Below are 27,752 nucleotides of genomic sequence, written 5' to 3' on the forward strand. Positions count from 1 at the left end.
CACATGAATGCCATTTTAAACATGTTACTGTATTTTTACTGAAATGTGTTTATTGTGAATGTTACTGTGATTCTTGAAATAACCTCCGGACTGGTCTTGATTTACTATTGATCTGAAAACATTTTTATGCCCCAGAAGGATGGCATATAGTGATCGGACTGTCCGTCCGTCTGTCCGTCACACTTTGCGTTTAGGTTTCAAAAAATGCTCATAACTTCTATGTCGCTTCAGATAGCAATTTCATATTTGGCATGCATGTGTATAATTTTGACCCCTGTGACCTTGACCTTGAACTTGGGGTTCGCGTTTAGGTTTCGAAATCTGCGTTTTAGAGCTGCAACGATTCGATGCGATGCATCGAAAATCGGTTTTAAATGCCTCGATTCGATTACGAGACCAACACTACCAAATTTGATTCGATTCTTTAACATATAGACATAGATATGTGAAGCCCGCTGTAGTCTGACTATTTGATACTGGAAGGTATAGGTTTTATCTGTACCTGTAATTACATCGGGCGCGATTGGTTACTTATTACTTTAGTCATTCAATCAATAAGCGTTACAGTCTACTTTCGGAAAAAGCGTCAAAATGGCTGAAAAAGTTGTGGCTGACAAATTGAAATTATCAGATGCGCCTATGAAGCTAAAATCAAAAGTGTGGCAGTATTTTGGGTTTCTGGATGGTAGCCCTGCCGATAAAGCTACGTGTAAACTGTGCTTCACGGACGTGGCGTACCCTTAGTCCGGATCAACCACTAATCTAATGCAGCATTTCAAACGCAAACATAACGTTGATTAAGCAGGAGGTAGCACCAGTGCAACTTCTCAAGTCACCAGCCTTATTATTATTTATTTATTAATTATATTATTGTGTAGTTAAAACAATCTTTTAGTCAGAAGTTTATTGATATTAATATTGAGTTCCTAATTTGCTATTCTTTTTAGCTCACCTGATTGCTCAGGTGAGCTTTTGTGACCGGTCTTTGTCCGTCGTATGTCTGTCCGTCCGTTTAGATTTGCTCGTAAACACTCTAGAGGCCACATTTTTTGTCCCATCTTCATGAAACTTGGTCTGAAGCTTTGTCCCAATGAAATCTCGACCGAGTTCGAAACTGGGTTGTGCCGGGTTAAAAACTAGGTCACTAGGTCAAAAAAAAGAAAAACCTTGTTAACACTGTAGAAGTCACATTTCATGCCCAATCTTCATGTAACTTTGTCTAAATGTTTGTCTTAATGATATCTTGGTTGAGTCCAAAAGTGGTTCCGATCCGTTGAAAAACATGGCCGCCAGTGGGCGGGGCAGTTTTCCTTATTTGGCTATAAAGAAACCTTGTAAACATTCTAAAAGTCACAATTTTTGCCCAATCATCATGAAAATTGGTCAAAACATTGGTTCAATTGATATTTCGGACGAGTTCGAAAATGATCGAGATTGGTGAAAAAACATGGCCGCCAGTGGGCCGGGCATTTTTCTCTATTTGTATATAGTGGCAGTTTTCCCTATTTGGCCCAAGAGAAACCTTGTTAACACTCTAGAAGTCACAATTTTTGTCCAATCATCATGAAAGTTGGTCAAAACATTGTTATTTAATTGATATCTCGGAGGAGTTTGAAAATGGTTGGGATCGGTGAAAAAACATTGCCGCCAGTGGGCGGGTCATTTTTTTCTATACGTATATAGTGAAAACATGTAAACACAGTAGAAGTCACATTTTTGGCCCAATTTTCATGAAATTTGCTCAGAACATTTGTTTCCTTGATATGAGAGTTGAGTTCAAAAATGGTTCCGGTCAGTTTAATAACATGGCTGCTGTGAGGGGGGCAGTTTTCACATTATGCCCCCCCCCCCCCGCCACTTACGAAGAAGAGGGGGTATATTGTTTTGCTCATGTCGGTCCGTCCGTCCACCAGATGGTTTCCGGATGATAACTCAAGAGCGCTTATGCCAAGGTTCATGAAACTTCATTGTTCATGACTCGCAGATGACCCCTATTGATTTTCAGGTCACTTGGTCAAAGGTCAAGGTCACGATGACCCGAAATAGTAAAATGGTTTCCGGATGATAACTCAAGAACACTTATGCCTATGATCATGAAACTTCATAGATACATTGATCATGACTCGCAGATGATCCCTATTGATTTTCAGGTCACTAGGTCAAAGGTCAAGGTCATGGTGATCCAAAGCAGTAAAATGGTTTCCGGATGATAACTCAAGAGCGCTTATGCCTAGGATCATGAAACTTCATAGATACATTGATCATGACTCGCAGATAACCCCTATTGATTTTTTTGAGGTCACTAGTTCAAGGTCACGATTACCTGAATATTAAAATGGTTTCCGGATGATAACTCAAGAACGCTTAGGCCTAGGATCATGAAACTTCATAGGTACATTGATCATAACTCATAGATGACCCCTATTGATTTTCAGGTAACTAGGTCAAAGGTCAAGGTCACGATGACCCGAAATAGTAAAATGGTTTCCGGATGATAACTCAAGAACGCTTTTGCCTAGGATCATGAAACTTCATAGGTACATTGATAATGACTCGTAGATGGCCCCTATTGATTTTCAGGTCACTAGGTCAAAGGTCACGGTGACCCGAAATAGTAAAATGGTTTCCAGATGATAACTCAAGAACGCTTATGCCTAGGATCATGCAACTTCATAGGTACATTGAACATGACTCGAAGATGACCCCTATTGATTTGTAGGTCATTAGGTCAAAGGTCAAGGTCACGGTGACCTGAAATAGTAAAATGGTTTCCGGATGATAACTCAAGAACGCTTATGCCTAGGATCATGAAACTTCATAGGTATATTGATCATGACTCACAGATGACCCCTACTGATTATCAGGTCACTAGGTCAAAGGTCAAGGTGACAGTGCCAAATAACATATTCACACAATGGCTGTCAAGGTTATGGTGACTCAACTTAGAAAAATGGTTTCCGAATGATAACTCAAGAATGCTTGCGCCTAGGATCATGAAACTTCATAGGTAAATTGATCATGACTCGCAGATAAAATAATGATGAAACTTGACCAGGATGTTTGTCTGGACAATTTCTAGGTCAAGTTTGACATTTGGTAAAGATTGAATGAACAGACTCTTCTCAGGTGAGCAAACTAGGGCCATCTTGGCCCTCTTGTTTATGTATTTTATTGAAATATTGACATAGTTTGTCAGAACAATGGCAGTATCTTGCTAAATATTTCTTACAAATGTTAATTTAACCCATTTTCAACAGTTTTTAAAACACTGTTGAACCTGCCAAACTATATCTAACAAACGCACAAAAGCCCAAGATATCTAGGTATGCAACACATTTGAACAGAAATGTTTGTTTTTAGGCAGAATAGTGAATATATGATAAAACTAGGTTGAAAGATGAATCGAATCGAAACAATCAGTATCAGACTGTCTGAAATCGAAATGGAATCGAATCAAGCTGTTGGTGAATCGTTGCAGCTCTACTGCGTTTCGGTTTCGAAAAAAGCTCATAACTTCTATCAAGCGTTTATAGGGGGCAAAAGTCATCCTATGGTGACAGCTCTTGTTGTATTTTGTTAAACATTTGAATAGTTTTAATGAAAAATTATTGTTTTAGATGTAGATATGACAATATAAATAACGTTGCAAGTGAAATTAGTTTTCACTAGTGACATTTATGTATTAATTATGATGCTGTGACAATTAAAATGGATTAATGATAGGACTTGATTAAGAAGATAATAAACTTTCATAAATCTAGGACTTAGTCTGAAAAGTTTTGCTCAACCGAAAATTTGGGCGTCAGAAACATTGAAGTCACAAAAGATAAATATTATATTAAAAAAGGGTATTCAAAAACTGAGAGTAATTACAGTACTCTAACAGTATTTTTTGCCAGGTGATAGCAAACAACAGATCTGATAATATAGCACATATTTCTGTTGCCAGGTGATAGCTTACAACATATCTGATAATATAGCACATATTTCTGTTGCCAGGTGATAGCTTACAACATATATAATAATATAGCACATACTTCTGTTGCCAGGTGATAGCAAACAACAGATCTGATAATATAGCACATATTTCTGTCGCCAGGTGATAGCTAACAACATATCTGATAATATAGCACATATTTCTGTTGCCAGGTGATAGCTAACAACATATCTGATAATATAGCACATATTTCCATTGTCAGGTGATAGCAAACAACAGATCTGATTATATAGCACATATTTCCGTTGCCAGGTGATAGCTAACAACATATTAGATAATATAGCACATATTTCTGTTGCCAGGTGATAGCTAGCAACATATCTGATAATATAGCACATATTTCCATAGCCAGGTGATAGCAAACAACAGATCTGATAATAAAGCACATATTTCTGTTGCCAGGTGATAGCTAACAACATATTTGATAATATAGCACATATTTCTGTTGCCAGGTGATAGCTAACAACATATCTGATAATATAGCACATATTTCTGTTGCCAGTTGATAGCTTACAACAGATCTGATAATATAGCACATATTTTTGTTGCCAGGTGATAGCTAACAACATATTTGATAATATAGCACATATTTCTGTTTCCAGGTGATAGCAAACAACATATTTGATAATATAGCACACATTTCTGTTGCCAGGTGATAGCAAACAATAGATCTGATAATATAGCACATATTTCTGTTGCCAAGTACAGCTAAGAACATATATGATAATATAGCACAAATTTATGTTGACAGGTGATAGCTAACAACAGATCTGATAATATAGCACATATTTCTGTTGCCAGGTGATAGCAAACAACACATCTGATAATATAGCACATATTTATGTTGCCAGGTGATAGCTAACAACAGATCTGATAATATAGCACATATTTCTGTTGCCAGGTGATAGCTAACAACATATCTGATAATATAGACCATATATCTGTTGCCAGTTGATAGCTAACAACATATTTGATAATATAGCACATATTTCTGTTGCTAGTTGATAGCAAACAACAGATCTGATAATATAGCACATATTTCTGTTGCCAGGTGATAGCAAACAACAGATCTGATAATATAGCACATATTTCTGTTGCCTGGTGATAGCAAACAACAGATCTGATAATATAGCACATATTTCTGTTGCCAGGCGATAGCTAAGAACATATTTGATAATATAGCACAAATTTATGTTGCCAGGTAATAGCAAACAACAGATCTCATAATATAGCACATATTTCTGTTGCCAGATGATAGCAAACAACAGATCTGATAATATAGCACACATTTCTGTCGCCAGGTGATAGCTAACAACATATCTGATAATATAGCACATATTTATGTTGCCAGGTGATAGCTAACAACGGATCTGATAAGATAGCATATATTTCTGTTGCCAGGTGATAGCTAACAATGGATCTGATAAGACAGCACATATTTCTGTTGCCAGGTGATAGCTAATAACAGATCTGATAATATAGCACATTTTGTCTGTTGCCAGGTGATCGCTAACAGCAGATCTGATAAGATAGCACATATTTCTGTTGCCAGGTGATAGCTAACAACAGATCTGATAATATAGCACATTTTCCTGTTGCCAGGTGATAGCTTACAACAGATCTGATAATATAGCACATATTTCTGTTGCCAGGTGATAGCTAACAACATATCTCATAATATAGCCCATATTTCTGTTGCCAGGTGATAGCTAACAACAAGCGGGAGGCAAAGCAACAGGCTGCCCAGGTGATGTTACAGAAACTTCACCCTAGTCTCACCAGCTGGGCTTCCATACTGCGCATGTACAGCTCGGCACCAAAGACCAACTTCGCACAGGCGGTATGGCATACTTTTGTTGTGTTCTCTTTAAGTGTTAGATTTTGTTATTTTATTTCCTTCTCTAGTAATGAACAGGGGCTGATTTGCGTTAACCATTGAGAAATCTATTCAATTCATCAATTCTTTCATAGAATCAGTCACTTATCTGATATCAAAGTACCCAATTCCCCATGCTTAGAATAACTCAGTAAATTAAGTTTTGATTTGAACAAGACTTATTGACTGAAGTAAATAATTTAAGAATAGAACAACCTTGCTTTTGATTTAACGGAATATCAAAATCATATTTATTTGCATAATAAATGTATGCATGGATTCTTCATACGCTTTTATTGCATTCATAGCATTATTTAAAGGGACCTCATGTCTTTGTAAATTGAAGATTTAAAAACCTGAAAATAATAAAGTGTTACAAATGCAAAAATATTGATCCATATTGAACTATTATTTGAACTTTTAAAATGAGATTCAGATCTGCTTGTTTTAGAAGTGGGAACATGCACCTTTGTATTACAGCAACCTGAGCCACTGGAGTCCGATACAAAGAAAAACTTTGAAATTCTCAGTAATCTCAAGAAGGCAATGTTGGAGATGAGACAGCAGTTGAAACAGGTAAAACTTCAGTAAAGAATGTGTTAAGATAATCATGTATGTGACTACATGTAGTATCTGATTGCCAATTAAATTTACAATTAAAAAAATAAAATGTATTGTTTTTTATGCCCCCTTTCCAAGAAAAGGGGAAGGAGAAGGAGGAAAAGGGGAAAAGTGATCGGACTGTCCGTCTGTCTGTCTGTCTTTCTGTCACACTTTGCATTTAGGTTTCGAAAAATGCTCATAACTATTATATATCCCTTGAGATATAACCTTTATATTTGGTATGCATGTGTATATGGACAAGGCCTTTCCATACGCACACAAATTTTTACCCCTGTGACCTTGAACTTAGGGTCCGCGTTTAGGTTTCGAAATCTGCGTTTATGTTTCGAAAAATGCTCATAACTTCTTTGTCCCTTGAGATATAACCTTCATATTGGGTATGCATGTGTATATGGACAAGGCCTTTCCATACGCACACAAATTTTTACCCCTGTGACCTTGACCTTGAAGTTAGGGTCCGCGTTTAGGTTTCAAAATCTGCGTTTAGGTTTCGAAAAATGCTCATAACTTCTATGTCCCTTGAGATACATGTATAACCTTCATATTTGGTATGCATGTGTATATTGACAAGGCCTTTCCATACGCACACAAATTTTGACCCCTGTGACCTTGACCTTGAAGTTAGGGTCCGCGTTTAGGTTTCAAAATCTGCATTTAGGTTTTGAAAAATGCTCATAAGTTTTATATCCCTTGAGATATAACCTTCTTATTTGGTATGCATGTGTTTATGGACAAGGCCTTTCCATACGCACACAAATTTTGACCCCTGTGACCTCGACCTTGAACTTAGGGTCCGCGTTTAGGTTTCGAAATCTGCATTTAGGTTTAAAAAAATGCTCTATCAAGCGTTTATAGGGCGCATAAGTCATCCTATGGTGACAGCTCTTGTTTGTTGTTTTTTTCAAAAGTTGTGATTGGTTTTATCCAGAACAAGCTTGGTAGTTTTCTTGCTAAATGTGTCTAGGTTTATATGAAAATCCCTTTTGTCAGATGATTAAAACCCTGGATTAGACTGGACATGTTGTATTGGTCTTATTTAGTTTTTAACATGATGTATGCTGACATTTTGTAGACAAAGTACTCAAAGTTGATAAAGATCACAACTATTGTTTTTAATATACTCAATATTGTTTTTAATATACTCAAAGGCAGTTAAAACAAAAGTCGAAAATCTGGGCACAGCAACACTAAGTTGAGTTTTATTTGTGAGGCCTCAATTGCTCAAAATTCTTGTCAGATTTGAGAACCACTGGCCTAAGTCACTTAAATACTGAAATGGTATTACATGTATAATGTACTGTGTGAAAATTGATGGCGTAAACAAGGACATGTATTTATGTGGATTATTTAAAAAAAATGTTCATTTAAGTATAGCTTGTAATATTTTGACACCTACCTTATACATGTCTGTACTTGAAATTGTGAAGTCAAAAAGGAATCTTAAGCTTATTCTGTTCTAAAAAAACCACAATAATAGGGACCATGACATACCAGAGAAAAACAGATTTGTATTGTTATTGTTGTTTAACAACACATTTCCTACTCTCTTTTGTTAAAATAATGTGGCTATTTAGTAAAAATTAAAAATAAAAATAAAATATATTAAATTCTGTGTTTGTAGATAATCTAATGTTTGTGTTGAATACTATTAGGATTATTAAATGAGGCTTAGAAATGTATCAGTTTATTGAATCAGGCTAATAAAATGAGAAGAAAAGCCATTAACCCTTTGCATGCTGGGTAATTTGTCTTCTGCTAAAATGTCGTCTGCTGAATTTCTAAAATAAGCATTTTCTTCATTTTTTTTTCAAAGAATACTATCAGAATAGCAAACAGTTTGGATCCAGATGAGACGCCATGTTCTGTGGCGTCTCATCTGGATCCAAACTGTTTGCAAAGGCCTTTAAAATTCAGCTCCAGCGCTTTAAGGGTTAACGTCCATAAGTCCATCTGGACTTGTCCAGACCAAAGGGTTACACATTAGACACAGAAGATTTATGCTCAAATATGAGAATCAAAGAGTATGTGCCATCTACAAATCAGCATTCATAAGACAATATCAAAGTATTCATGCAATTGAATACTGCATCCTACACACTTTAAGTCTGTATCATTTATTAAAGAAATGTATCTCGTACTATTTTCAGAAAGAAGAGCAGAAGAAAGGAGACACAGCAAGCCTTGCTTCAAATGCAGCGGTACTCAACTTATGAATGCTTCAACAAATGCCTTCTCATCAACCAATCCCTGGTAGAATAATTGGTCTCAGAAACTAGTCTCGTGCTATTGACTGATCAAGAGTGCTTCTTTTTAGCTCGGCTGTTTTCGAAGAAAACCCAAGGTATTGTCATAGCCAGCCCGTCGTCCGCCGTCCGCGTCGTGCTAAAACGTTTACATTTTGTTAAGGTTTTGAACATTGGCTCTTAAATCAAAGTGCTTCAACCTACAACTTTGAAACTTCACATGTAGATGCACCTTGATGAGTTCTACATGCCACACCCATTTTTGGGTCACTAGGTCAAAGGTCAAGGTCACTGTGACCTCTAAAAAAAATCTGACCAGCTTTCATTTATTAAAAACTGCACCCGCAGCCGAGCGTGGCACCCGTTATGTGGTGCTCTTGTTATGTAATTATAATATATATTTCCTAAAAAATGTGGTAAAAATAGAAATAATATTTTGCTCTTTGGATATGAACTATGTGATGAGAGGAGTATGATTGTCTATGAGATATCTTTCGCTGTTGTGCTACTTAATATAAATGTTTACATCAAATATTTGATATTTACTGCTTGTACCTGGGTACTTGTAATCCAATTTATACATACAAGTATAAATAGTTTTGTTTGTGTATGGGACTGGCTCAATTTTACGACTGGTTCTTAAATCCTGAATAATTGAAAACACAAAAGGCCATGATACTGTATAATCAATGATCTTGTTGCAATGTTTATTAAGGTAATTTTTATTTTGTATTCCCCATAAGTGTCATATATTTTATAAGTACATTGTTTTACGCAATTTGCTAAGATAATTGATACAACTTAAATAGCTTAATTATATGTTTCAATGTAATTCATATGAATCAAATTTCAATTATAAGAGTCTATGAAATGAATAAGGCCTTTTATGCTGTCAAGATAATACAGCAGCTTGTGCATACTATCAATGTTTTGCTATTGATTCATTGCTAAGGAGTTATTGCCCTTTGTTTAAAATTTCATATCAAAGCTACTGTATTTAACTCCTACTGTATTTTTGCCTTCGATTTTTGACAAACGTTGATAGAATAATTATCTATTAGTGATTTAGCAAATAGGCTAAAGATTTCACAATTGCTTTGCTTTTTTAAGAAGTGTGGGTTTTATGCTCCATTGTACACAATTTTATATTAAAGCTTCTATGCAGAACTCCTCCCATGTTTTGCACACCATTTTCCTCAATCATGTACAGAATTATAATATCAAAGTGCTCCAGGGCATATTGAGGAGGTTTCAAGATTGCATTTCTTTTAAGGAGTTAATGTCCTTTTATTAAAGTAACATAATGCCAGGGCCCTGTTATTGAAGTTTTTGCAGTTTTTTCTCTCTTTTTTTTGAAATAGTGAATTTGTTTGGTCACTTGACTTATTGCCCTTTAATTAATAAAGCCTTTTCATGTTAGATCTAAGACAAAAATGAACCAAATGATACGAAAATTCATATTTTGTATCCCTTTGGATGGACATGCGTATATTTACAGATTGTTCCACTCAAATAATTGTTCAGGCAGTCATTGTCATTTTATTAATAATTTTACATCTGCTAATACATCTTACTTCTTTATGTGAGATGACCTGAACTAATTAAACAAATGTTATTAATCTCTACCTGCATATGCACTATCCCGGCATGCTCTTATTGTCGTGGCATTCAGCTGTACTGATTTTTCAGAGAGTTATTGACCCTTGAACAACAATTTGTTTCCAAGCAACCCATATATCAACTTAGCCATTAATTTAGAAGCATCAATCAGTTTCACTGATGTTTCTCTTTGAAGAAGAAATTATAGTTAAATACAAAGATTTATCAAACTAGGTAATAAGCTGAAAAAACGATAAGTTGTTAAACATATTTAACCTGAATATTATTATAAATGTGTATTTGTCTTTTCATTTATGAAGGAGCTCTTTTCAAAACACTCATTTCAATGTTGTAGTAAATGTTTTTCAACGAAAGAGACTACATACGTAGTATTCACGTTTTTGATGTTGTTCTTTGTAATCTTCTATTTAAAAACTATTTTCAAGTTAGTATTGTTGTTCTGTTTTTATATTTTTCATGTGCTATTGAAATTATTGCTCAAATATAACATACCTTATAAAGTGTGCACCCCCCCCCCCCAAAAAAAAATAATTCCAATCGCCTTTTCCCCTTCCCCACAAACAACCCACACAATCACAATGAACAAAAACACAAATACCGTATTATATCTGAGCCATAAAGCGGAATGGAGACGTGTAGGTCAACAAATAGAGTAGATTTACAGAACCTCCGTATTTAACAATGATAGCATTCTTAACTTTTATTCCACATTCGCTGTTTTATTTGCTCAGTTAAGCTCGATTGGTCATTGTCGGCTCGGGTACTTCTTACATGTACCCCAGGTATTCTTAAGTATACTTACATGTACCCCGGGTATGGTCAATAAACTAAAACTAATTAATTATATTCACATTTATGTCAATTTTCTGCAAAATGTCCTCTATATTATCGAATCTCATATTCAAAAAGCATGTTGATGAAGTTTTTCTAAAGAGAAATTTATTTAAGATAATCGGTAGCTCGTTTTACTACATCGGATTATGGGCGGGAATACAACTCGGGTACAGTCTAATATCGACCGGGTACGATTAAGTATATTTACCGTACCCGGGGTACATGTAAGTATATTTAAGAGTACCCGGGGAACATGCAAGTAGTACCCGAGCCGACAATGACCAATCGAGCCTTAGACTCGTAAAGCACACAGTGCTTGTGGTGTGTTATTGAGGTGATGGTTGTCAATGCGTTTTGTCTTGAAACATGTTCAGTCTGTCGAAGGTGGTTGACGAAAATTAATTGGTAGATCCTCTTTTAAATGAGTTATGTTTTTCTGATTCACTACATATATAGTTTTTTGAGCCTCAAAAAGAGTGTGAAAATGAGAACTTTCACAATCTCTTCGGAAACGCAAGACTCGTGGGTTTAATAACTGGTGTGTACAAGCATAGAGTAGTGCTGTAGAAAGTGTGTTCAAATCATACCCGCGAGGGCAAAGCTGCCCACTACCTAGGGTTAATATGTCACATAATGTTGTATATAGATTTACGACTCAAAATCATGGGGAACATCTCTAAAACGGCATGGGATGAGATATAATTATTGGGTGTGTTACATAGCATTATGCGCTACTAACTTCACTCATATCGGGCCTGTGTGGTGAAATAGATTTACCCCAGTAGTCTCGAATACAGTTACTCGTGCTATCGTTGTTCAAGGTCCTCGTGCATATACGTGTATGGAAGAGTATCTTTGTTTTGATGTATAAATGACGAAGCCCAAAGTTGGGATTATTAGTATAATGTTTCATATATTGGTCCTCATCTAAACATTTCAAATCGTGACCCTATGGTCTTACATATTATAAAGATGTATCTGAGCTCTATTTGCTAATACGAGCATTCAAGATACTGAGGGTCTTTTTGTTTTTGGATTTCCATTGACCAGCAATAATAACGACATTCAAAAATTTGGGTGAGTTAATCAAAATAAGTAGCATGTATAATTATATGCTGACTAAGAGATCTAGTCTAGTAATTATGTTTAGTCAAGGAACGGACCCTGACTTACATGAATTATATAAATGTATAGCAGATTGATTAGGGAATCGCTTGTTAGAAGTTTGGTGTTGAATAAAATTACTGACGTTGGCGTAGACCCACACTGTGACAGCCGCATCACTAGCCATTTTGGGCTGCTTTTTTTAACGACGTTGTTTTACTTTGACCTCACAAGGTCAAACTTAAGGTGTATCAAGCTCCTGCTTTCAAAACCTAATTATGCACAACTTGAAAACTTATTAATCACATTTTCTTAACATAATTTCTTACCATAGAATGTTATCTCTTACAACATGTTATTTTTTCACGAATTTCAGTACGATTTTAAACAAGTTTTCAACGGAGCTAAAATCCTGGAAATTTAATAAACGGTTTGAGAGGCATCAAACAAATGATTTTTGTCCGATGACTGTAATATGCATTAACCAATCTTGACGAAATCCCGATATAATAATCTGGATAAAACAATTTTGCATTGAGACCTGGCCTGGGATTATATTTATGGCTTGTCAAGTCAATGTCACCTTTAACGTATTTTTAGAAAAACAGGCATAGGCGTACCAAGTTGATGGCTGATATCGGGCATGTTCTTGTGGGCTTGACAGAAGATCACTCGAAAAATAGTAAACACGTCTGTTAAATTATTAAGCTGGACACCCGAATGAAAATTAGTGAAGCGTAGCATACCGCTGTATATTTGACAACGTTCAATAATTTCTGGAATTGCCAAAGACCTACAAAATACATTCTGAAAGTCTTTGGAATTGCACGTAAGAAATTTATTGTAGCATTATTAGCCTTAAAGGGGCCTTTTCACGTTTTGGTAAATTTACAAAATTAAAAAAATGTTTCAGATTCGCAAACTTTCGTTGTAGTTATGATTCTTGAGAGGAAACAGTAAAACTGAACATGTGCCATGCTCTAAAACATCCATTATATGCATCTTTTGGCGATTTAAAACCCTGAAAATTATAAAGCGTTGCAACGCGAAACGATTGAATATGTTGGAGAGATGTGTTTTTGTCGTTATATTTTGTGATACTACGAGGATTGCTTATATAAAATATTAAATACATCTCTTATTGTATGAGCACGGATGGCCGAGTGGTGTAAGCGATCAGGGACCTATACAATATATTTGTTTGCATAGGTCCCTGAAGCGATCGACTTTTACTACAGGGGTCAGTGGTTCGAGCACAGTTGAGGATTACTTTTTTTCTTTAGTTTCATTCTTGTTTTTTTCGAGTGTTTTTTTTAGAACCGATGTTAACATTTATCAATATAAAGCATTTAATGACAAACTTCAATTCATGCCAAAATCTGTAATCTTTAGCGATGTATTCATTGTGTTCTCCTGTGATTGACGAAAACCGCACCCAAGGTCTTTAAAGTCATGATATAGCTGATATAATTGTTGTTTCCTAACCTGATATGTTTTTCCCAAAATGTTTTGTTCTGAAAATTAACATTTTTAAGTATCAAATTTGAAACAAACCGTCGTTCCAGCAGTGGAGTCGTGACCTCGCTATAAATGAATTGCATTCCAAACCGTATCAAGGTCATTTCATGGTCAGTTCGCGGTTAGTCGGAAATCTGAATTTCAACGCTATTGTGGCGAATTTGATTTATAGTTTACCCTAAATAACTTCAATGAAGATGCTCGGCGTATATTATTATAGTGCATGCATAACATATTAGTCATAGATTATCAGTGTTTAGAACGACATTATAAATGCTATTTCTGATTGATTTAATAAGAATAATTCCACAAACTTGACCAATATATTTAAAATGATCGCTATGATTGCCGATACTTCTAATTATCAAAGGAATGCCCGAAAAACCATTAAAACGGGTCTTTTCAAAGAACGCGCGTAAAAATATAACCAACTAACTTCCACCTACACAATCCAAATACAACGCCGTATATCTGTTAAAATATACTTCTTTTTAAGATCTGAGTCTACATAGCGACCAGCATGTCGGTATTCACACGTGCATAAGATACACGCACGTACAGTTTTTCGAAACCATAAGCATTGTGTACCGTGCAGCATGTCAGAATTTATGCGTACCACGTCGCACACCGTTGATTCTATAACGACCACTCAGCCTCCCTACACACATATAATTTGTATCGCGTGTGAAAAGCGTCTGTGAGTATGGCATGGCGAGCGAAGACATTTCTTCTCATGTGTGCCTTGTTTTCTCTCGGATTTCTTGTGCTTCAGGGATATGTGCGCATTGACGTCGGAAGATTCTCGAACGGTAATTTAAAGCACTACACAAATCTCAAATTATCAATTATTGAATCAGGTTGGGAGAAACTTTGAAAGTTTGTATTATACATTATAACTTGTGTTTCTTGACCATATATTATTCGAGTATTAGTATGTTTTATATGTGTGTAAAGATGACGTAATTTGCTAGGTGTTCGTAAAACAATGGCAGATTGTGTACAAATGTAAACACAATATAATAATCTCTTCGAAAGCACGAATGACGGGTGGAGGAGGATTGAGGGTTGGTTTGTCTTTGTCTAGTTTAACAATCTGCAAAGCTAGCTTTTTCTTCTTCAAAGCCAATTGTACTTTAAACATTTCAACATTTGACAGTCAAAGGCATTTTTTAAATCCGGAAAAGCATGTTAATTATTGTATAATGAGATCATCTTGAAAAATATAAAGTTAACAAGTATACGTGCACCAGAAAGGGGCTTACGTAGTAATGATCAAGAGGAGTGAATTTACTACGGTAGTTCTGCGCTGTATTTTTGTCTTCATTTCATGTTATCAAATCCTGTACTTACTCTTAAAAAAGCAACACAAAATAGGGTTAACTCAATCAATTAACAAAAAAATCCTATTTATTCGTTTTAAATGCATATTCACAATTCACAAATATTTCGACATTTTTCGTTTCGTTTCGTCAATTTACGATTTTCCAGCATCTTATAATAAGTATCTATTATAACAAACAGCCTTTTACGCCCCTTTTTTCAGTTTAATAATTCTCAATCAATATTTTGTAACTAAACAATACAATCAATAGATCTCTACGTGCTTGTCTTTGAGGCATTTAACTTGAATAAACTTATATTCACCATCCCTTTTTGTTTTTACGGGATTACTAAAACTCATTTAATATTGAGGAGTGTCGGGATAAATCAATATAAATTAAAATAACATCGAATCAAAGAATTTATCATTTACTTTAATAGAATAGGATTGCTTGTTAAAACATAAGTAGTGTTATTAATCCGGTCAAAAAAGCTCACTATAGACATGCCAGTTTAAAATGTAGAAAAGGCTTTGTTTCAATATTTTGTGTTTCATGGTTTTTCATACAAATGCTATTATTTTGATAATTTATTTTATTTTCATTTTGTATTACCTTTAAAGGAACCTTTTCACAGATTTTGGCATTTTTTAACTTATTCATTAAATGCTTTATATTGATAAATGTAAACATTGGATCGTAAAAGCTCCAGTAAAAAATCAAGAATAAAATTAAAAAAAGGAAAAGAACATTGCCCGGAGCAGGTTTCGAACCAGTGACCCCTGGAGTCCTGCCAGAGTCCTGAAGTAAAAACGCTTTAGCCTACTGAGCTATTTCGCCGAGAACGCATGCTGGACGTATTTTATACCTTATATAAGCAATCTTCGTAGTTTCACAAAATTTAACGACAAAAACAGAACTCTCCAAATTATTCAATCGTTTCGCGTTGCAACGCTTTATAATTTTTAGGTTTTAAAATCGTCAAAAGATGCATATAATGGCTATATTAGACCATGGTAAATGTTCAGTATTACTGTTTCCTCACAAATATCATAACTAAAACGAAAATGTGCCAATCTGAAACAACTTTTTTCAATTTTGTCAATTTACCAAAGCGTGAAAAGATCCCTTTAAAGGCTGTTTATGTCCTTACAAATACATGTGGTATGACTTATATACGAATTCTGTAGGTGACGTGTTAATTATCAATACTATTCGAATTTAGCTTAAGTAAAGATGAGGGGAGGGAATTCCTAAAAACTAAATACAAAATTACAAAATATTGGCATGAATATCATCTTAAATGACCTTTAAGCATCTTGCCAGGTGACCATCCGTTTCCTGGAGAAAACAGGTTTCCTTTACGTGAAACACATTGTCAGATAAGAATGGAATATTGTGAGACCTTCCAATATGAATATGTCGAAACGCATTCTTGTTACTTGTGCACTTTTAAAGGTTCTTTTAAGATATGTTTTGTCAGATATTTCTGTCTGAACAAGTTCGCTCAAGAGCGTTGAATATCGCTAGTCAATTCTGCGAACTCTCAAGAAGCCGTAAATGTTCAAATGCTAGTTTCCTGCAGCTCGAATGGAAGAAAGGTTCCCATGAAAGATCTTAACCCTTAAAGCGCTGGAGCTGAATTTTAAAGGCCTTTGCAAACAGTTTGGATCCAGATGAGACGCCACAGAACGTGGCGTCTCATCTGGATCCAAACTGTTTGCTACTCTGATAGTATTCTTTGAAAAAAATTCGAAGAAAATGCTAATTTTAGAAATTCAACAGACGACATTTTAGCAGACGACAAATTTCCCAGCATGCAAAGGGTTAAAGCAACACGAGTTCTTTAAAGAGGATTAATCGACCATTGACATTTTGAAGTATCTTAGCTTTAACTAAGTCTATCTGGTGACATGACCGTAATAAATGAAAATACTGACAGAGTGAACAAGTACATTATAGCAGTAAATACTAGATGTACTCGCTGTACTTAAACAATGTCTCGATATAGTATGTTATGGTAGATATACACTTGTCCACATTTTGTGTTGATTGTAAACACTTTTTTAATGTAAACGCATGACCGATGCGCATTGAACAGCGCATGAACATGCGCATTGAACACCGCATAGATTGCGCATTGGACACCGCATAGATTGCGCATTGGACACTGTATAAAAATTGTGCATTGGACACCACATAGATTGCGCATTGGACACCTCGTGAAAATGTGCATTGAACACCGCATAGATTTCGCATTGGACACCGCGTGAAAAATGTGCCTTGAGCACCGCATGGACAATACCTATTCGACTCTTTGTGTCCAAAATGTTTGAACACGCGTGGGTGCACAGTTAGTGCTGATCAGTCTGCAAATTTAAAAGTATCTCTTGTGACTACTATTTTTTTAATCACAATATTGAAGTTCGAATGTGTGCTACTTTGTTTGTTATTAAACTGATTTACATATTTTCGCATTGTTGACACATTTCATCAAATGGAAAACTATTTGGAACACTTTTGATTAATTATCATTACTATTACAAAGCCTTTCCTGTGGTTAGAAACGGGGGCCTATCAATCACTAGACCATGGCCGTTTATTTGTTTAGGTAAAATACAGGCTATGTTGGTACGCATATTGTTCCAATCTTATTGACAAAGATTGTGATACAATCATGCACGAAGCTCTCCGAGTTAAACACGTAGAGTCCGGTGAATGTTGAAAAATATTCAAATTGCAAAATGATTTTTTAAACAATATTTTACAGCTCGAGATAAAAATTCTAACAATATGTCGTTTTTTCTTTTGACGTCTAACTTGACGTTAAGCAACGAGCATGACTTTCCTCAGTACTAATTATGACTGACTAAGACTTTCGACTATTATCTATGAATATGCTTTTATTTGCCATTTATTTAGCAATATGTATTATAAGTCCCGCGAGTGGAGTCATAAGATAAATGTGAAGAAAACGAAAATATTCATTTTTAAATGTAAAAAAAGTCGTTGCGATCATACATTGCAATACAAAGGCGCGAGTGTAGAATGTGTGTATACGAATTTTACTGTTTTAGCTTTAAAGGGGCCTTTTCACGTTTGGGTAAATTGACAAAATTGAAAAAAGTTGTTTCAGATTCGCAAATTTTCGTTGTAGTTATGATATTTGTGAGGAAACAGTAATACTGAACATTTACCATGCTCTAAAATAACCAGTATATGCATCTTTTGACGATTTAAAAACCCGAAAATTATAAAGCGTTGCAACGCGAAACGAATTAATAATTTGAAGAGTTCTGTTGTTGTCGTTATATTCTGTGAAACTACTACATCTAGCATTGTATCCGGAAGGATGGCCGAGTGGTCCAAGTGGTAGAATTTTTACTCCAGGGGACCGTTTCTTAAAACTACGTACGTTCAAAAATCATGCGTAAGTGCAAAACGTTCAGTAAGAAGCGTTTTTATAAACTTCGTAAAGTTACGTTTGCCGTATTTTTGCACGTAAAGTTACGTGTGCTCAAAGGCTCACGTAACTCAGTAATTTAGCGTAAATATGGCGGCGTATGCACCGATATTTCGGAGAACCGAACGTAGACTACGAAATCTACGAGCGCAACATCATTTGAGTTAATTAAAACCTTTATCTATATTAAGATCTTGGTAGGGCATGGGAAGATACTGTAACGGAAATCCTGCGTTGATTGTGCAGAATCTATTGTGTACGATTGTGGATTGGAGTTTTGCTAAAAGAGGAAATTTTACATGTTCGAATCGATTGTTGTTATGATTTGTTCGATTTTCCTTTTGACAATTCATTCAACTTTCGTTTTGAACAAGGCTTTATCCATCACAAGACGCCAAGTTGAACTCAACGAATGTGACGTTTGCTGAGTGATAGAATTGATTCATTGTAAACATGGGTAAAAGTATACTTTTTCTGTCAGAATTATGTATTAGAATTGTATAATCTACGTTTTTGTAAATAGTTGCATTTACATTATACTGCTGTGTCAATGAATGACAATTATACAGTAATCTGTGCTAATATTAATTCAATTAATTTTAGCACAGATTACTGTATAATTGTGGGACGACACTTTACGCACAAGCAGTATGCCCAGTTTTCTCAGAACGCGACTTATATGATTGGGCTAGTGTGCAATACTCTAGAACTATAACTCTTACTACCCTATTTCTACAGTAAATGCCGTTGATATATATTTTTTGCAATATTTAATCCGACATATTCCAAAAGCTAGGAACATCGAAATATATCTAAACTCGAAAGTTTGCATCGAGATCATATTTATGCAGGTGTTTTCTGGGTAGTGTTTTGAGCTACATTCATAACGATATCTATGTTAAGGTAGTGCGACTTACTGACTACATTTATAACGATATCTATGTTAAGGTAGTGCGACTTACTGACTACATTCATAACGATGTCTATGTTAAGGTAGTGCGACTTACTGACTTACTATTTCACGAAAAGTAAAAACTAACAAACAAAGAACTTAAGTTCTAAAGTTCTATCTTGCCATTTCTAACATTGTTGAAGCATCAATCGTTTCAGCGCGTTTAAAACGTGATGGGATAATTGCTTTCTCGTGCATTATGATATGTATTTTCGCAATTAGTTCGCGACATCGATCACAGGGAATAAGATTATGAAACGACACGGAGGGCTTTAAACGGTATGCAGTTTTTCTGGTCTCTGAAGGGTTTTGAAGGAATGGAATAAACACAACCTAAAACAACAACAACTATTCAAAAGAAACAATAAACAAGCAAATAAAACGCAACTTAAAGAAATGAAAAGGATAGTCTTCACATCCCGGATATCTGGGACTAAATAAGTTCACTAAGTCGAGAACAAGAACGAGGCTGGCGATATTTTAACTGCTTCCTTCTTTAACTTTTATATTGTATGATGTTTTAACGGGCTTCATTCCTTATATTCCTTTCAGGTCGGGTCGCTTTCTTAAAAGCCGCCCAGTTTCGAGTACCCAAACGAAAATCCGGAAATGACAACATGATTGCGCATGCGCGCCTTAGACGTCCCATGTCCGATTTCTTCCCGAATGATGGAGCGGAGCTTTACGAGTCTTCGACGTCCAGCCCATCGCTAGGGATGATGCAACACATACACGACGAAAGAATTCGGTATAAGTTTCATTTTGAAAATGTGATACCGTTTATGGTTTTCAGTGGAAGGCTTGATTGCATTGATGCTGACTGTACATGTATGACTATTCAACATTAGATAAATAATGATTGCACTTTAACGCTTTATAAGTTCACTAAAGTGATACATGTTCAAACATGATGTATAAAGTCTATTCAAGACTATTTCCACCGAAAAATTATGCTTTCAGGAAGTTAAAGAGCGCATGCGCGTCCTCAGCCGAACTGCGCATAACGGAAGTGAAAAAGGCAAACCTGACTGAGCTGTACTACTCCCGCGCCCACAACTTCGCGTACTGCAAAGTTCCAAAATCTGGGAGCACGTTCTGGATGAACGTATTTATGGTAATGCAAGAGTTTTAATAAATGAAAGGGGCAAATCTACATAATTAATGTATTATTACATTATTGAAAATGAATGCATATGCACGCTTTCTAGTTATGTTATACGGATTAAATCGTGAAGAAAAATAAAGCCATGCAAAATCTTTGTTTCGATGCATGCATAGTCTCGCAGACATTTCTTTATGAAATTTACAAAAAAAATCGGTTATCGGTAGTGCGAGAAATCCTATGCAAGCGCGAGGTACATGAACATGGAACGTGATACATAAAGTAAATGTATTCGAGTTATTTTGTTTTGATTTACTTAAGAATTGTATGCATTATTTTTCTTTAAAACCCCATATCAAATATGTTAAGCTTCAATAAAGAATAAGGAACAGTTCCTTATTCCTTATTCGAATAAGGAATACGAAAGTAGGAAAAAGGAACCAACTTACTCTCCAGCACGGATTTAACGTTTTTGTTTGTTATTGTGTTACATTCATATTTTATCTTATCTTATAATTGACATCCATTCAATTTAAATACAGACAGTGTTTCAAATGATTTGAAGTATCGACCAGGAATATATTAAATAGGATTCAATTCTCATGAAAAGCATATCCAATAAAATGAGAAGTTTTTAATAATATCAACGATTGCTATGCATTTTTTACAACTTTCATGAGGTTGAAACAACTGCTGTCATAACCCAGCCGTCCAAATCAGGGGGCGGGGGGGGGGGGGTGGGCATGCGTATAAGGGAGCTTTCCGCGTTTAAGTGAGAAAGTTGGAACAAAACTTCCAAGATTATGAAGAAATGCCACCCGTTCATTCAAAGCCGTGCATGACGGCAACACTATTTATACTAATAGTTCGGTATTGGTTAAGCTTCCTCCGAGACAATAAATAATATCAATTTAAAAAATGGATAATAACATTGGAAAAACAAATAATAATCTTGTTAAACCGTCGTATACCACCGTGATGTCTTCCACGCACCATCGTCTTGTATTTATAGGCATTTTCAGACCGAATCCTGTGGTTAATGAATATTGAACAACTTTTTCATTTAAGGAGGATCGTTTAATCTTATCATGCTGAATTTGCTTTAAGTCGCCATGGTCTTAGTTATACATTTGGGGGAAGTTTTCTAACTTATTCCTGCATTATATATATTATTGATTCCGAATGTTCTACATGCATGAACAATGTCAGTGATACAAATACATACTTCAGCATTCCGTTGAAATTCATTGATATTTACCGGTAACAAAAGTCGTCGAAGTGATCCGAAATCTTATCAATATTGAAAAAGCCAATATTTTTTTCGGGAACCTGAGTTAGATAGGAATTCGACAGAGAATTGTTAAAATACGTTTACACAGTGCAAATATTTAGAATACATTGATTTGTTGTTGTTAGTGTGAGTTCGTTGTTGGCAATTGCGTGCTGCAACTAGCCCGAAAGTAACGTGTGTTCACCGGACTGTGACCCATACTGATTTTGAAAGAAATTTAATAAACTGACAGTGATAATCATTGAAAAATATTTATAAAAATTCGATAACAGTTTTTTTTTACTTTTTGTGTGCACTCTTACACCATCGAGGAATATTTCAATCAAAAACTTTAAACTAGAATCAATAGAAATACTGTAAAAATCTTAAAGGGGCCTTTTCACGTTTGGTAAATTGACAAAATTAAAAAAATTGTTTCTGATTCGCAAATTTTCGTGATATTTGTGAGGAAACAGTTATACTGAACATTTACCATGCTCTTAAATATCCATTATGTGCATCTTTTGACGATTTAAAAACCTGAAAATTAAAAAGCGTTGCAACGCGAAACGATTGAATATTTTAAAGAGTTCTGTTGTTGTCGTTATATTTTGTGATACTACGAGGATTGCTTATATAAAGAATGAAATACACCACTCATGGTATGAGCTCGGATGGCCGAGTGGTCTAAGCGATAGACTTTTTCTCCAGGGGTCAGTGGTTTGAACCCCGTTGGGTGTTACTTTTAATTTTATTCTTGTTTTTTTTAGCTCACCTGAGCGCAACGTGCTCGTGGTGAACTTTTGTGATCGCCTTTTGTCCGTCGTCCGTCGTGCGGCGTCAACATTTTGAGTTGTGACCACTCCAGAGGCCCCATTTATTGACCGATCTTCATGAAACTTGGTCAGAACATTTGTCCCATTGATAGCTCGACTGAGTTTGAAACTGGGTCATGCTGGGTTAAAAACTATGTCATAAGGTCAAAAAAAGGAAAACCATGTGGACACTGTAGAAGTCACATTTGATGCTTAATCTTCATGTAACTTTGTCAAAATGTTTGTCTAAATGATATGTAGGTTGAGTTCAAAATTGGTAAAGGTCCCCTGAAAAACATGGCCGCCAGGGGGTGGGGCAGTATTCCTTATATGGCTAAAGAGAAACATTGTGAACACTCTAGAATTAACAATTTTTGCCCAATCATCATGAAACTTAGTCAAAACATTGGTTTCATTGATATCTCGGACGAGTTCGAAAATGGTCCAGATCGGTGAAAAAACATGGCCGCCAGGGGGCGGGGAATTTTTCTTTATATGTATATAGTGAAAACATGTGAACACTCTAGAAGTCACATTTTTGGTCCAATCTTCATGAAATTGGTCAGAACATGTGTTTTCTGGATATGACGGTTGAGTTCAAAAATGGTTTGGATCGGTAAAAAAAACATGGCCGACAGGGGGAAGGGGTCATTTTCCTTATATTTATATAGTAAAAAAAGCTTGTGAACACTCTAAAAGTCACATTTTTTGCCTAATCATCATATTTTTTTTTCTAAACATCGATTTTATAGATATCTCGAAGGAGTTCGAAAATGGTCATGATGGGTGGAAAAACATGGCCGACAGAGGGTGGGGCAGTTTTTTCTATATGTATATAGTGAAAACATGTGAACAGTCTAGTTCGGATAATCCATAATGTTTAAGAAAGATAACCTGTACATACTTACTAATAGTTAACTCCCTTGTATAAACCTGGCACTTCCTTCATAAAATGTTGTGTACATAAAGACAGTAGTTTGTATGCAATTTAAAAAACCTATTGTTTCTATGTCATAAAATAACTGTACACGTACTAATGCACTGTAGAGCCTTATCTTTGATTTTTACTGATAAGCCGAAATAACCTACTGTGTTTTGGTGCATTGATTGAACATCTTCGAAGATCAATTGGATTGGGAAAATCAATAACCTCAGCAGACTACTGTGCTATGAAACTGTTTCCTTGGCAACATTGACTCCAGTAAAATGCACTGGCTTACCTGTACATACTTAGTGCAGTAGATAATGACCATCCATAAAGGAGACATAATGCTGATCATTTTCATGCATCTTTTTCACTATAGGATTTCATTATTTTGCATTTACATGTGTATATACTTTGTTTGTGTACATACTGTAATTCATTTCTTTCTGAGTAGTGTTTAGATGATGTTTAATGTTTCAACTGCCAGTAACTAAATAATGATACAAGTCTGTCCTCTGATAACCAATATATGTCATGTTAATACTCAAAATGAAGAATTTTGTAAGAGGAACATGGATATGCTATTTGTTGTTTTGTATTATTTTGACTCTTATTTTTATGCATGAATTTTAGTTAATTGTCATGTTTCCTTTGTCTTAGCTGAGGAGTCACAGAGGGAGGGGCTGAAATGCCTTGTCTTAGATTCTTATCTGTCAATCAAACTCTCAACACTCATTTAAGATTATGCAACAGCCTATTTAAATTGAGATAAGCCCAGAAAAGATGTATTGAAGTACCGGTATATTATTGGATAATGACTATTGGCCAATGCCCTTATAGCCTGAATTTTTACTGCTTAAAGAATCTGTGTCACTGGAAATTAATTAATATTTTGGACATTGAAGATAGTTTCAAGAAATGGACATTTTGGAAATTTACCAACATGTTAGATAGTTTTATTAAAGAACAGAGATGAAGATGATTCTATGTTTTATAAGTTTAATGATTCTCAACTGATCATTGAACTTAGTAATTTTTGGAACAGTTTCAATCGGGATCAGTTTCTATGTGTACTTAAGCTGTTGGGAACAAAGCTATCTTACATTAACCTGCGCAAAGAACAGGTCATTTCTTTTTATCTCAGGTGAGCGACTTTGGGCCTTTCAGGCCCTCTTGATTTTTGTTACTGAAGCTTTTTTTTATATCCAATGTTTACAATTAACCACATTAAGCATTTAATGACAAACTTCAATACATGCCAAAATCTGTGAAAAGGCCCTTTAAATTAAAACGACCAGATGCTCATTTTGACGATTTTTTAGTTGGTTCTCACACACGATCTAGGAAACAACCACATGATGTATAAACTAGACCACATAGAATGACAGGTTATTCATGTGAGATCAGCATGCGCAATACGATTAAACGATTTACCAAAATGCCTCAACGAGGATGTATAGAAGTTCTCACGGTGACGGGTGACGGTCGGACATTGTTTTATATATGAAACGTATTTTAGAAGAAAAGATTGCATGATAATTTTGCACATACTGTCAACATTAACTGTCAATTTTGATCTTGCAGCTTTGTTTCTGAGTGAAATTGAAATCAACGTATTTTGTGTTTTAAGTGTGATGTATTTTTTTTCAAAGTGCTAATAAAACAACTGTAAAAAAATCAAATACAAAGTAATGTTGTATGATGCTAACTGATATTAAATTATGAAATAAGAACAATAAAAATCATGCCCGCTTTCTGGAAGTATGAGCATCGAGCATTCCAAAAGCTCTTGCGATACTCTATGCTTATACTTTTTTAATTAAATGAATTAACATAAAGTTGCTTACATGTAGCTTTTTAAAAAATATATTAGTGCTATGCACTAGATTGATGCGTATAACAATATAGTTACACATTTCTAATATATATATTTATTCGTCAAGCGGATTGATTTTTGTTTGTAAAATAGACGCTGAGAATATCAGTTATAAATAGTGTAAAAGGTTGAAACGTGGTATGGTTATTTTCCAGTTGTTGACAAGAGGCGAAAACATCACAAACTCACTTTCACGCATGTCGAGAATGGAAATCCATGACACAACGCGCTCCCTCCGGGTAAACCCGGTAACAATCCTTCAAGAAAATATACCAGCTGTGGTAGTGGCACGGAATCCTTACGCTCGTCTCTTCTCCGCGTACATTGACAAGGTCTACCTGCCCCTTTTCTGGGAACAGTTTTCGTCAATGAATGGGACGAAGACCCTCCCCTGGATAAACAAGACGGCGGCGAGGGAGTTTCTACGACACATGCCGGGGCCCATCGCCGGGCGCCTTCTGCGCTACAAGGACCAACTCATTGCGCAAGGGCTTATTGTACGCAGGAATGTCACTGTTCGAATCCAGCCTGTTTGCGCTAACAATGCAACGTTTGGAGACTTTCTGACATTTATTGTAAACTTGGTGAAGCTAAACGTACCACTCGAGACTCATTGGGCGCCGATATCGCATTTGTGCCGCCCGTGCAGAATGAACACATTCAAGGTCGTTAAACAGGAATCATTCGCAGCGGATGTAGAATATACTCTCAACTCAGTTGGTCTAAATATTTCCAACTATGAATGGCTGAGATCTTCTTTAAACGAGAAATTGGTAGAAAACACGGTACCTGGCATTGTAGCCGTAGTCGACAGTCGTTTGAAACTGAATCATATCAAGATTTGCATTAACGATTCAGAAACGGCGAAACGCCTCTGGAAGACATTTCAAATTCAAGGCTTTATTAGTGATAAATCTGAAGTCCCTAAGAGGTTTAACGAAGTGGATTTCGTTTTCAACGCAACGGATGTGACCAACGACGTATTAGACGCCGTAAGAACGCTACCGCTATCGACGACAGAAAGTCAGCGGCAACGACGTCGATATCTCGTAAACGCATTCAAAGAAGTAAGCGAAAGGACTCTGGAAGCCATATTGAACATTTATCGATTGGACTTCAACCTCTTTGGCTACCCAACTAAACCGCCGACGTGAATCTGCTCATTTAATGCCAATCATTTTTATCATCGTACACTAAGTCATTAAAAGTAGGATTTGACCCTTGTGTAAAAACCATGAATTTTCTGCCAAATGTTAGTTTTCTTTTACTTTGTTCTACTATACACAATTTTCGGATCAATGAGCGTGATTCGCCATAGCTGAATAATCGAGGCTGGTACAAAGGTTTGTAGCAAAATACTAGCGTAACGTTCTATTTTATTGTATACATTACTATGATAAGGAATTCATGTTCGAAACCACTGTGCACGTAGGTAGTACACGTAAGGATTAAAAATGCCACATGTAAGAGAATATAGCTTCATCTTCTATCTTACATAATAGTCGTACATTTCCATTTATACATAGAACAACATAAACGCTGTATAACTACTCATTATCAACGCCAAAATATCAGATTTTATTACAGCGTTTTACAATGTTATTTTTATTGTAATTTAAAAAAATAATATTTCGAAATGAATTTAATTCTTTTTCAAGGAAAAAAACAACAGGCGTGTGTCCGGTAACTGTTCCAACAATTCATAATCAAGAGCTCATGGTTATTTTTAAGCTCATTGGAACTGCTTATCATAATTTATTTATCGATACACAGCGACACGTACATCGACCATTATGTTACTATTACGTATCATGTGCAGACTTTATTTATTATGGTTTATAATAAATCGAATGAATCAATTACAAATTTGCCGTGTTTCAATATAACCGACTACAAAAGTTTATAAGTTAGTTTGATGTGTTACCGGTATACGGCATATAACCCATTTACGTCTAGTGCACTCTCCCATCCTTCTAAATTGGATCAATTTATTTCCAAAATTAGGGATGTCTAGTATATTTATTTCTATATTTAGAATATTTCTTACAGAAATTCCATTAAGCAAACAGAGCAGACCCTGATGAGACGCCGCATCATGCGGCGTCTCATCTGGGTCTAAGCTGCTTGCAAATGCCTTTTTTCTAGACGCTAGGCATAAATGGGTCAAGTTATATCACGGTCAGTGAACCGACTCACACTTTTTTCATGATAAGC

At 35.5% G+C, this 27,752-nt stretch overlaps 2 protein-coding genes across 5 annotated transcripts in view; both read left to right on the top strand.

Annotated features, from left to right (window-relative positions):
• The window catches only part of LOC127846964 (microprocessor complex subunit DGCR8-like), a 34,569-nt gene extending 23,781 nt beyond the window's left edge, over positions 1-10,788 (top strand). For all 3 annotated transcript variants that reach the window (XM_052378442.1, XM_052378457.1, XM_052378450.1), the window contains 3 exons: positions 5,700-5,837; positions 6,354-6,449; positions 8,645-10,788. In XM_052378442.1, coding sequence (XP_052234402.1) covers positions 5,700-5,837; positions 6,354-6,449; positions 8,645-8,710 — 300 coding nt within the window. In that variant the 3' untranslated portion in view covers positions 8,711-10,788. The remainder of the gene's footprint in view (positions 1-5,699; positions 5,838-6,353; positions 6,450-8,644) is intronic.
• Positions 10,789-14,470: 3,682 nt separating this feature from the next.
• LOC127847047 (uncharacterized) lies at positions 14,471-27,365 on the top strand. 2 transcript variants are annotated; one of them, XM_052378581.1, is made up of 4 exons: positions 14,471-14,625; positions 20,103-20,298; positions 20,511-20,664; positions 25,694-27,365. In XM_052378581.1, exons 1-4 carry the CDS (start codon positions 14,520-14,522, stop codon positions 26,690-26,692), a joined length of 1,455 nt encoding a protein of 484 aa, XP_052234541.1. In that variant the 5' UTR covers positions 14,471-14,519; the 3' UTR covers positions 26,693-27,365. The 2 variants fall into 2 exon arrangements, with proteins under 2 accessions (XP_052234541.1, XP_052234551.1); XM_052378591.1 differs by lacking the exon at positions 14,471-14,625 and adding an exon at positions 18,902-19,055.
• Positions 27,366-27,752: the final 387 nt, after the last annotated feature.

Source organism: Dreissena polymorpha, chromosome 1 (genome assembly GCF_020536995.1).
Source record: "Dreissena polymorpha isolate Duluth1 chromosome 1, UMN_Dpol_1.0, whole genome shotgun sequence".
Taxonomy (NCBI): domain Eukaryota; kingdom Metazoa; phylum Mollusca; class Bivalvia; order Myida; family Dreissenidae; genus Dreissena; species Dreissena polymorpha.